Source organism: Crocuta crocuta, unplaced genomic scaffold (assembly GCF_008692635.1).
Source record: "Crocuta crocuta isolate KB4526 unplaced genomic scaffold, BGI_CrCroc_1.0 scaffold231, whole genome shotgun sequence".
Classification (NCBI taxonomy): domain Eukaryota; kingdom Metazoa; phylum Chordata; class Mammalia; order Carnivora; family Hyaenidae; genus Crocuta; species Crocuta crocuta.
The window spans coordinates 6,038,542-6,051,294 of NW_027528357.1; the positions used below are offsets into that span (position 1 = coordinate 6,038,542).

Below are 12,753 nucleotides of genomic sequence, written 5' to 3' on the forward strand. Positions count from 1 at the left end.
CCTGATGTTTTGGAGAGAGTATGCTGACTGTTCACTGGTGGTATCGGGACCAGGATGGGCAAGGAAATGAGGAGAGAAGGTTCTGTGCCCATGAGTCGTTAGATGAGTTCAGATTGTCTAACCGTTGCTCTGTGTGTGCATTTTAGTTAATATAGCTGTGTATTAAAGGATTAAGAAATCCTAGTGCCCAAAGTATATTAAAAGTAGAGGCAGTAAAATAATCCCTTTTTAAATGTCCTTTTGATAGTTTTAAGGAAGGACTGTTCTGGGAGTGTCTGTTAATCCACCTCATGGAGCTAGATGTAGTCTTGTACCTAGTCATGGAAATGGCAGAGGGGCAGAGGATGGAAGGGAAGGACTTCTTGCTACTATCTCCATATCTAGAAGACAGTTTTAGTTATAACCATAGGTCTGTCTGTGTGTTTTTGTCAAGTATCTGTGTTTATTGTGGCCAAGGTTCATTATTTTGTAGCATCTAAGTTTTTTGAATGTCCTTAGGTGCAATATGTGGTAAAATGTACAGCTAGTGAATTAGCCAATTTACAAGTTTCTTTTTGTTCTGGTTGAAGGAAGGAAGCATCTTGGGCATGTAATTGTTAAGCTGTCTCTGAGAAATGTACATCAGGACTTACTCATTAGGCTGGCAGCAGAGGGGCAGAAGGAAGTATGGAGGAAGAGAAGTGTTCAGATGTATTCATATTCACATTTTAATGATAACAGTTAATGTGTGTGCATTCTTTTGGCTAGACTATGAGACTACATTGTGATTAAATGGAAACATGCTTCCTTGCTAACATTTGAATATTATAGATTGGATAATGAATTCTTTTAGAAGCATTATACCTTGTGTGTTGTTACTTTATGTCTAATTTTTTAATTGATCATTAAGGGAATGTAGCATTTTATTTTATTGGAATGCAGTACTTTAATTGTAACATTACCAATATTGTTTTCTAGATGGCTGTTATTATTTTTATCTTTTAGGAAATTTTTGTTGCCAAGAAAGTCAGGATTACATTTTTTCTTCCGATTGAGTTGGTGTAGTGTATTTCTGGTTATCAAAATACTCATAGTTTGGGGACTTTTAAGTGGTAAATATTCATGGTGTGTAAAAAAGTATGATATATAACTCTATTATTTTAATTACATTAAAGGGTTAGGAGGCGGCAGGTGAATCCCAAGCAGATTCCGCACTGTGGTGCAGAGCCTAATGTGGGGCTCAATCCCAAGAACCATGGGACCATGACATTAACCGAAACTGGAGTCAGACACTTAATCCACTGAGGCACCCAGGTGCTCATAAGTAATTTTAAAATTATTCATGGTAGTTTTATATTGTTTATTTTGGATTTTCCAAAGGTGCTCTTATTTCAATTGCAAATAGAGATATTATTAGTACTTCACTATTTTTATGTCTTTTAGTTGTTTCTCTGATCTGATTACATGGGGTAATACATCCAAACAATGTTAAATAGTAGTAGAGATCTCTGGCATATTTGCTATGTTCTTCTCTTCATAGGATTTGTTCTAGTTTCTTCCATTAAGTAAGAGTCAGACTTTAGGATTCAGTATGTGTTTTATTTATCATGCTAAGAAAATATCAGTTTTAGTTTATTGAGTATTTTTTAAAAATTGGTAATGCGTGTTGAATTTTGTCTATAAGTCATTTTTGCATCTAGGGAGATGCTCATATAATATTTTCTCTTATACCTATAAATATAGTGATTTATATTGATGGGTTTCCTAATGTTGAACCTTGACTTATTATAATAAATATTATTTGGTTGTAGTACCTTTCATCCTTTCTTAAGCACATTCCAGTTTTCTTTTTTGCCTTCACCATTCAACCAAAATATCTCTGACTTAGGGCAACAGTGATTTCCATATGTTTCTAATCTAAATCTAATCATTGTTTCTTTGCCCTTATTTTAATTCTATATAGCACTTAACCAACTTGACTATACCCTTATCTCTGGAAAATTTGTTTTTTGACTTCTAACACATACTCTTCTTGTTTCTTCTTACTCTTCTGGAAGATTGCTTTCAGTTTTCTTCACTGGTTTCTCTGTATTTCCCCAAATTCCACAAACACATTTTTCTCTCAGACCGTCATGTATGAGTGTTTAAGCCTCAGATTAACACCATCATCTCATACTGTCTTTTATTTATTTTTAATTATAATTCTTTAGGAAGATTCATTCCACGGTGGTTTTACATTTTCTTTTCTCTCATATTGATAAAATGGAGAATTTTTAAAGCACTTCATCTAAAATATTGTTTTAGAGATTGTCACACAGAATCAGAATCAGACAAAGATTTCCTCTTCATATTCCAGTTGTGACCTGCACATTATACCCTTCTTAGATTCAGTCTTCTCATTTGTGTTAATATGCTAATAATCTGCAAAAGAGGGATTTAGGGATTAATACGTTGATTAAAGGGGAATATATATAAAGAATGTCATATTCATTTAGAAAAAACATTTTATTCTTTTTTTTAATGTTTTATTTATTTCTAGGGGAGAGAGAGAGAGAGAGAGAAACAGTGTGAGCAGGGGAGGGTCAGAGAGAGAGGGAGTCACAGACTGAAACAGGCCCCAGGCTCTGAGCTGGCAGTCAGCACATAGCCCGATGCGGGGCTCGAACCCACGAACCGTGAGATCATGACCTGCAAAAGTCGGAGGCTTAACCGACTAAGCCACCCAGGCGCCCCAGAAAAAACATTTTATTCTTAATATGATTTAATATTTAAAGTATTTAAATACATTACATTTTAAGTAATCAGTTTATAATAGAAGAGATTCATAATTGGCAATGTTTTAGATATACATATTGAATGAAAGATTAAATTTGAACTTAAAATGTAATATTTAAATAAATTATCAGTCACATAGTAGTACAGATTATTAATTTTGATCTTAAGGCACTGAATTTTCATGTTTAGTTTTGATTCTTTTTATTGGAAAACACACTGGAAAATCTACTTCTAAAGATTGACAATTGTTTGACATACGAAATATGTATGATTTTAGGTATCAGAACTACCAGTCTGATCTGGAAAGTACATTATAAACTGGCTTGGGGTCTATTTATAATGTTTGTACTTCTGTAGATTCAGTACTAGAATCTAACCTAGCAGTGGTTAAAAATAAAGATACTTGCGTGTATAGGTAGAGACACTAGTGAAGAATGTGATAGAATCAGTTACATGTCTTTAGGTAGGTATGAGGACCAAATAAAAGTACTTCCTAAAAATCCTTTACTAAATGCTGCAAAAGCACAAGCAGCAAAGAAAGATTATTGTGGGATGAATTTGAAATTTATCAGAATTTTGGGTTTGTGAACTAGTGAAGACAACAAATCTATTATGTGTTCTAAGATTAGCCACAATGGTCACAATTATTAAACAATCCACAGTTGTCATGTTGAAGCATAAAAAGTATTTTATAAATTTTAAAATAGAAGGATACTCCAGCATGGGTGCAGACTGACACAGAATGAAAATGCTGAGACTTTAGAATTATGTTTTTAGCATTACAGTTAACTTCACAGTCCAGATCTACTGAAGCAGTTAGCAAGACATTTATCAAGCCTACTACCAAAGAAATGGTGACAGGAAGATTCAGAGATATAACAAACAAAATGATTCATTAACTGCCCCTGTCAAACAACAATTCATCTCTTACTTATAGAGATAACCAAATATGTAAAGAAGCAATTATTGTTTCTAGTATAAAAGTTGTTGTAATCCACTACAAAGTGATAAATTCATTTACACTGGGAATTCTTTGCTAATGTGTGCAAATAAAGTACATTTAAACTTACTGACAGCTTCTTGGGAAACAGCAGTAAGTCCTGGATCCATGTTTTTGATGAAGTGCATCTGATACTAATACCATAGGCAGATAAATGAAAATAATTCAATACATACATTCAAACAATTGCCAAGACAAGCAAATCTACCCACTGCTAATATTCATAGGGAAGCCATTGCAAAATGATGCAGGAATTTTAAGAGAAGTATTTCGTGAAATTTAAAATTTTTTTCATTAAATTAATTCAAACCACCAATACTTATATGTGCTCTCAGATTTGTAAATGGATGATCAATCATTATTCTTTAATATGTGGTTTTTAAAAAAAGTGTTGTCTGTAAGAAGAGGTTCAGGTACTCCTCAGTGAAAAACTTGGGCTTCTAGATGACTTTTATGATTAAGAACTACTTTAAAAATTAGGATATCTTATAAACAATATTCTTATTTTTACTCAAAAACCTCAGATGTCCTAATACAAATCTAATAGGTGTTCCACAATGAAGAAAAAGTAAATCCAGCAAAACTGAAGCCACAGAATATACCTTTAAATCATGTCAAGGAGGATGTGTCTCACTGAGTGATTTGTATACAGCTTTATCTAAGGAATACGTTCAAAATATGTTGTGCTATCTAAAAAGCTTGACTAATAGTTTCTTCAAAATTACTTTCCAAACCATGATAGTAATGAGTGAGTAAGAAAGCTTGTACATCACTTAAGTAATTGGACAGTTTTTGAAAAACAATTCTGGAAGGTATTTCAAAGGATTCTTGAAACTAAAAATTATAAAAAAACTTATTTCTATTTGGGTTAGAAATACACTATCCAGTTATCTGGGAAATTTATTAAGTATACAGGTAAATCATTCATTAAACTTCTCATCTTAAAGTTACAATATCAATCCAAATATTTCTTTAATTACTGATTATAATTCTAAGAGAAATATATTAATATATTTAATGGTTTTTTTGTAAATTGAAAACATTTAACCCTACTATTATTTTATATTGTTTATTTCATAAATTATTTTTATTTTTAAGTTGCTTTCCTTTATGGCCTACAGCATTGGATTTTTAACTTATGATAACAGTAGTTTCCTTTTTGACATAATTATTTAAATAAACATGTGAATTGCTTTAAGAAAATTATTAAATGCCTACTAGTACAGATGGTATAGTATTTAATATGAATAAAATAAAAAAGAGTGTTCTGTAATAGTTTGGGAAACAATGTCCTATTGAATTATTTCTTTTGTCATTAATTGTTAAAACTGTTGTCTCTTAAAGATGGTTTCTTTTCTAAAATTGTATAATTCATTGATTTTTTTAGTATATTGACAAGTTAATGCAACTGTAATTTTAAGATAACTAATAGTATATTCCATTAAACCTTTGCATGGCTTATTCTTTTCATGTGGGTTTGACTGACCTTTTAAATAAAAATTTGTGTTTGCTTTATATAGGTCTTCCTTTTTGTGTTTAATTTATTCCCAAATACTTTATATTTTTTGACCAAAGTTTTTAAGTATTGTCACTGTGTTTTTAAACAGATTATTACTGTCATTTTTCTTATACTTATATCCAGCCATTTTACAGAAACATTTATTACAGTTTTGAATAAAAACCTCTGTTTTTTTAAGTGTTTAATCATAATCTCTAAAGTTGAAGTTATATTACCTACTCATACGCAGTATTATAAAATCACTTTTGTTTTATTATCTAATTGCACTTAGCTAAAGTAACACAAAACATGATTAATAATGGTGATAAGAGATAATCTAGTATCATTCTTGAGTTTAGTGGGCATACCTTCAGCATTTTATGATTTATTTTGATATTTGCTGTTCTTTATATGGTATTTGTGTAGTTTTTCCTTGTATTAGTTTAAACTTTTTAGAAACAGATAGTGAGTTTATCACAGCTATTGTCTGGTGTATTGACCATGTTTGTGTTAGTTTTTTCTTTAATTTGTTAATGTGATGAATTATGATTTGAATTTTCTAGTTTTTATCAATTTGTAACTAGAATATATTCTGTTTTTGATGATTAATTATTTGATCACTGTTAGAATTGATTTTCTATATACTGTTCAAAATCTTGCATCAATTTTTATAAATGGCAACCACTTATAGCGTTATTTTATATGATTTTAATCAACATTTATTAAGTTATGGTAGCTACATAATTTGAAATATATATCTTACTTTACAAATAAATGGGAAGCTTCATAAATCATTTATTTTTTCTGTGTATTTTTTCTTAGCTAGATGATTTGAAAAAAATATATGATCAAGTGTTCTGGAAGAAAAGAAGTTATGAAAAAGAATATCTGGGAGCAGTTAATAATTATTATGCAACAGTAAGTTGGCCTTTTCTACTTCCCCCTAGAGCCTTATTCTCTATTCCTAAATATTAACTCCTGCAACTATAAGTAATGTCATTATTACACATTTTTTCTTTTTGAGATAAATAACATGTATAAATGATTCTCTTATTCTTATCTTAAAGAAACAAACATGGGATATTGAGCTTTCTAATGTTGCAAAAGACTTTTCAGATATTTCAATTGCATATACTCATTTGGCAGAAGAAAACAGAAGGCTCGGAATTGATATTGAAACCATAGCAGGTCTTATCAATGACAGGTAATTCCGCAAATATAATTTTTATTTTGATGTAATATATTGAATATGTTAAATGTAATACACCTCCTCATTTTACATGGATACATTTCTGGGGTGATATGGTGGTGTTTGTGTTTATCATTAGCTTAAATGTTGTTTGTTTCTATTCTAAATGTTGCTCTTTAAAGCACTCTGAATCCCTTTAGTGATATCAAATAGTAAAAAAATGATCTTACAGGGCTTACAAGGACTTTGTGCTCACTTATATCATCTCCTTTTGATGTGTCTTCTTATACTCAAGGACACTTTAAACTTATAGTATGTTTAATTAAGCTCCTGGTATCCTTCACTCAACCCTCAACTCTTCCCAGCAACTACTAGTTTTCTTAGCTCAGAAACCTACAGGTTTTCTTGCTTTCCTTTTCTATTTCAACCCTCATATTCAGCATATTAAGAAGAAATGTACCACACACTAAATATCTTTTTATCTGTTGCATTGCTCCCTCAGCACCCCGGAACAAGCTATCATCATGTCTAGCAAAAGTTTATAGTGACTTCCAAAAATAGTTTTATGTGCAATCATTATGTTCCCTTTCTAATTCATTATCTACACTGTGGTGAGTTCATTTTTTTTTAACCTCTTCTCCATACCTGCTTTAATTTTAAGAGGAATGAAAGGAAAAACTTTTCCTTAACATCTACAAAGACCCCTGAATAAGCAGACATACCTGCCTCTGTTATCGCATATCACATTTGGTTCAAATACAACGGCCTTACTTCATCTTCTCCTATTTGCCACATGTTTCCCAACCCCTATGGCATTTTTATGCTATTTCCTTTTTCTGTAGTATTTTTCCTGTTCCTTCAACCCAGCAAATTACTACTTATCCTTAAGACAATTTCAGGGTGAGTTCTGAGAAACTTTTACATTGATTGTTGAGTTAAATCCAGTTGTGTATTATGTGTATATATGGCACCCATACTTTTCTCCTTCAAATTTCTTCATATTTGCAATTTTGTGTGTGCACATTTTTGACTCTTGTTTGTCTCCCTCAAAAAATGCAAAGATCTATGAGGGCAGACATAGGTCATGTCTGTAGTTTCCTCATCACTGAATCTGCGTCATCAAGCATGGCATGACATATACTTTACTATCCAAAGTTAATTATTGAAGGGAAAGAAGGAACAAAGAAGGAAAAGGGGTAATGGTGATCTTTGATGATTGTATAGGAAGATTGTTAAAATTTTTTAGTGATCATTTTATCTTTGGAAATGCTAGAATGAAACTATTTTATAAGATTTATATGTTGAAAGGCTTTTTTAAAGAGAGCAAAAGGAACATTGTTTTCCAAAAGATAACTTAAAACTGTACTTGTTAATATTCCTACATTTTACTAAGAGAGCTAGAGGAGAAAAAGAAATCTGAATTTAATGAGAAGATCCCTCTGGAAGAAAGGTAGTGTGAGGTTTAACTTTTATTAGATTATCCTGCAGTAACAAGCTACCATCCCACCTTAGTGGTATACAAGTAGAATGGTTTATTCCTCACTTGCATTGCAACTTAACTGTGTCTGCTGTGTCTGTGTTTCATGTTATTTCTACTTCTTAGATGCAGGATGAAGGATCGGATCCTTCTAGGGCACATTGCTCTGATAAGCACAGATTCCTTAGTGAGATCACTTGATGGCCCTTAACAGCTTCCACTGGAAGGTGATAAATGTTTCTTCTGCTCACACTCCATTGAACAAAGCAAGTTATATGTCCAAGCCTTATGTCAACAGGGTGGGAAGTTTAATCCTCTTAAAAAGAGAGAGAGTACATAACTGAGAATACTGATACAATCTATCACATGTATTGGGAATGTAGCCTTTTGGTTATTGTAAAGGATTTCCAGTATATGCATTGTGCTTGTCCAGTTAATACTTTAGATATCATTTAATTACTTAACTTTTCTTTCAAATTTTTACATGAAATTAAAAAAAATAAATGGATGATTTTAACAGTAGATTAGTCATTGGGGAATTAGAGAAAGATTAGTGAAATGAAGAGATTAAGAGATATACAGGTAAGAGTCAGGTCTACCACATATTTAAGTGATGTTCCAAAAGAAGAGAAGATATAAAAGGACAGAAATAATTTTTGAGGAGATAGTATCAGTTCATATCTAGCAAACATTTCTTACATTCTGTGTTTAACTGGTGAGTCTCTCACTCTTAATGGATGATAGTTAGGTAGCTAGCCAACTAGCTAGCAAGGTAGACAGATAGATAAATAGATAGATGCAAAAATAATTTTTCATTTCCAAATTTTACTTGCTGTCACAGACTGAGTCTGGAGTTCTCTCTTGTCCAGTAAGAGGGCAGACACAGAATTGAATATGAGAGAAGCTAATGTTCAGGAGTAAACAAGAGCCTGAACAGGGGTTTTATCTCCATAATTATTGAGCTCACAAGATATTACCCACGTGGTGAATGTGAAGAAAATAATATCTTACACACATGATGAAAGTGAAGAAAACAATCTATAGTGATCATTAACTTGTGTGTGTAAGAATCAAAGGGTCTGGGGAGGGGGAGAGCAAGTGGAGTTTGTGATCAAAGTAAAATAGTATATTGGTGTCAGATGGAAAGCAGTTCCTGCAGGTGATATAACAAATTACTTGTGATCCATTACAATAGCTCACTACCTTACCTCGGGCACTTTTGCCAGGTGGTGGCATTCAGCCCTAAGCTTTTTTTTTATTACTCATTTAAGTAACTAGAACTGATTTCCCCATAATTTGCTTTACTTCCAAATCTTCTAAGTAATTTTATAATTCCCAGTTTGATATAGATATTTACAGCTATCCTTTACTTTTTCAACATAGTATGAATAGTTATTTTAGTTATCATTTTATCTAAATCTAATATTTAAATATCTGTAGTCTTTTTTTCTTAATATCTATAATCTATTTTTGCATCTTATTCTCCTAGCTCATGCTTTTGCTATCTTTTTTCCTTATGCTCTTGGCTATTTTTATTATGTGTTGTCCACTTTCTTCTAGAAACTATTTGTGGAGAATCTTTGAGTTCTAAGATAAAATTGAGTTAATCATTTGCAACCTTATATTTATGAAGGGAATCTTTTTTTCAGTTTTGTCCTTGGATACGCCCAAGACTTTTTTCATTTCCCAAACCGTGATATTCTGAGCTCCCATTTTACCAAAATTTCCAGTGCTTTCAAAGCAAAAGCATCTTGTATGATTAAAAAAAAATAATATTTATTTTTGAGAGACAGCATGAGCAGGGGAGGGGCAGAGAGAGAGAGACATAGAATCTGAGGCAGGCTCCAGACTCTGAGCTGTCAGCACAGATCCCAATGCAGGGCTTGAACCCACAAACTGCAAGATCTTGACCTGAGCCGTAGTCAGCTGCTCGACTGACTGAGCCACCCAGGTGCCCCTGACCTTTTTGCACTCTAGTTATAATGTGTATTTGTTGTAGAAAAGAAAATTTTAAAAAGTGCAAAAACAGATTGAAAATCTAAAATCATTTCAGTAAATACAGAAAATAACTATTAATATATTAGATTTTTTCATTCATAATGACAGTAATGGTATGTCCTTTTATTCCCAACATGATATAATAGAATATTTTTGCATTGTCATACAAATTTCAAATACATTATTTGAATATCTGTAAAAAAGTCTATTATATAGGTGTGTCATGATTTTATCATAATTACTCTAATATTTACATTTAGGTTGTTTTTATTTTCATGACATAAATATTGTGCCAATTATTTCTTAGCTTTTTAAAAATTTAAAGTAGATTTCTAGAAGTAGATTGGCTATAATGCTTTCGAATTTCTGATACTTTTTAAAAAATAAAGTAAATTTCTAGTACCTTTCTAAACCTACTTTCCATAAAGACTATGTCATTTACTGAAGCTGAGCAGTACATAAGCTTGTTCCATGATGTACTTGTGCTAATGTTGAGTGCTGTGTTTTTTTTTTTACAAATCTATTCCAACTTGATAAGTGAAAAAATATGTTCTCAATATTGTTTCAAACTCTCATTTCTTTGATCACTAATGAGGTGGACTATTCATACATCCTTTATGGAATTCTGCTTTTGCTAGAGAATTCTGTGTACTTCCAAGGAAGAAATAAAGAACTTAGGATCTAGAAAAGCAAACTGTCTTTCCAAGTTCCCACAGCTTAATACCACTGGCATTTGAAACTTGATTTTCTATATTCAGATTCAGGATTTTTCATCCTCTATCATTTTTTTTTGCAACTTAATCTGATTTCTACTTAACTGATGTTAATGAATATTCAAATATGCCTGACATATTACTTCAGTCATAACAATCTCAAATAGTAGTCTTAATATAAAATGGCAGTTATCTTTGGGTACAGGTAAGATTGTGGTGAGTTCACAGAACTTCACTTTGACTTTGTGGCTAGAGCTTCGAGCAGGTGCTTGATCTGACTTGTATGTCCATCTCTGTGTGTGTGTGTGTGTGTGTGTGCACGTGTAAAGACATGTTTTTATGTGGCAGGCAGGTTGGGACAAACATTAAGGGTAGGGAACTTTAGTATTAGATAATGAATTATTCCAAAGGATTTAAACTCTGTTAAGACTATGGAAATCCACTAAAGAAGCTGTATGCTCAGATTTCTCTTTTAAAGATATCACTTTGAAGTGGTAATTGAATGAGTTAAGGCTTGAATAACTGGTTTAATGGTGGTACCAGACACTGAAATGAGAAATATATGGTGGAAAAACAGGAATATTGGAGGGAGGATGTCGATTGGTTTGGGAGGATGAATCATGTGGATGGCATGATTCAAGTGTAAGTGTCTAGATATCACTTTGATGTATAGGTCTGAAATTGAGGGAAGATGTTCATGGAGATGGAAGTTACATGTTAAATGTAGAAATGGTTTAAATTGTCAAGCTAATATTTTTATGTCTACCACTTCATTTACTGCTTGAAAATTAGAATTTTTATGAGGTAGAAATTTTATGGAATAAATTATAACACCAAGTTATATGTCAGTATAAGGTGGAGTTTCCTCAATATTTGAAATAGGACAGAATCAAGAAATATTAAGGGCCTCAACATACTCTTATCCACTAACAAAAACTGCTTTCTCATTAATTAGAAAATATAAATTCAGCAAAAATGAAAAACCACCAAGTATGATTGACATTTATTTAAATTCATTTTATTATTTATTTTTAAAACTATTTCCCATATTTATTGAAGTATAATTGAGAAATTAAATGTGTATATATTTAACAAAATGATAGATTTTTTATTTAAAATTTTTTTAACATTTTATTCATTTTTGAGAGAGAGAGAGAGAGGGAGAGAGTGAGAGCGAGCGATCAGAGAAGGGGGAAGAGAGAGAGGGAGACAGAATTCAAAGCAGGCTCCAGGCTCTGGGCTGTCAGCAGAGAGCCCTATGCGGGATTCAAACGCATGAAATGTGAGATAATGACCTGAGCTGAAGTTGGACACTTAACTGACTGAGCCACCCAGATGCCCCCAAAATGATAGATTTTTTTTAATTAAGATTTTATTTTTTAAGAGCAGATAGGGTCACAGGAAAATTGAGAAGTTACAGAGATTTCTCATATACCCCATACATGGCCTCCCCCATTATCAACGTCCAACAGTGGTACATATAGTATAATTGATGAACCTACCCTGACAGAATATAATTACCCAAAGTCCATAATTTACATCAGGGTTAACTCTTGGTGTTGTCCATTCTAGGGTATTATACAGTGACATGTATCAACCATAATTGTATTATACAGAGAATTTTCAGTGTCCTAAAGCCCTCTATGATCTGTCTACTCATTCTTCCGTGCCTCCCATCCAAACTGTGACAACTGATAATTTTTTTGTTGTCTCCATAGTTTTGCCTTTTATCAGAATATCATATAGTTGTAATCATATAGTATATAGCCTTTTCAATTGGATTCTTTCACTAATATCCATTTAAAGTTCCTTCATGTCATTAATGGCTTATTTTTAATAGCACTGAATAATATTCTGTATTTGGGTATACCACAGTTTTTTGAAGCATTCACCTACTGAAGAACATCTTGGTTGCTTCCAAGATTTGGCACTTATAAATAAAGCCACTATAAATATTGTATGTAGGTTTTGGTGTGGACAAAAGGCTTTAACTCCCATGTTATCCTCAGGGATTTTATAGTTTGCATTTTACATTTAGGTCTATGATCCATTTTGAGTAATTTTTATGGAAGAGGTCAGGTGTCTGTCTAGCTTTTTTTTTTTTTTTTTTTTTTTTTTTTGGAT

At 32.1% G+C, this 12,753-nt stretch overlaps 1 protein-coding gene across 2 annotated transcripts in view; it reads left to right on the top strand.

Annotated features, from left to right (window-relative positions):
- Positions 1-12,753, top strand: part of CCDC178 (coiled-coil domain containing 178) — a 422,000-nt gene that overhangs the window by 109,080 nt on the left and 300,167 nt on the right. For both annotated transcript variants that reach the window (XM_077753827.1, XM_077753826.1), the window contains 2 exons: positions 6,075-6,170; positions 6,320-6,456. In XM_077753827.1, coding sequence (XP_077609953.1) covers positions 6,075-6,170; positions 6,320-6,456 — 233 coding nt within the window. The remainder of the gene's footprint in view (positions 1-6,074; positions 6,171-6,319; positions 6,457-12,753) is intronic.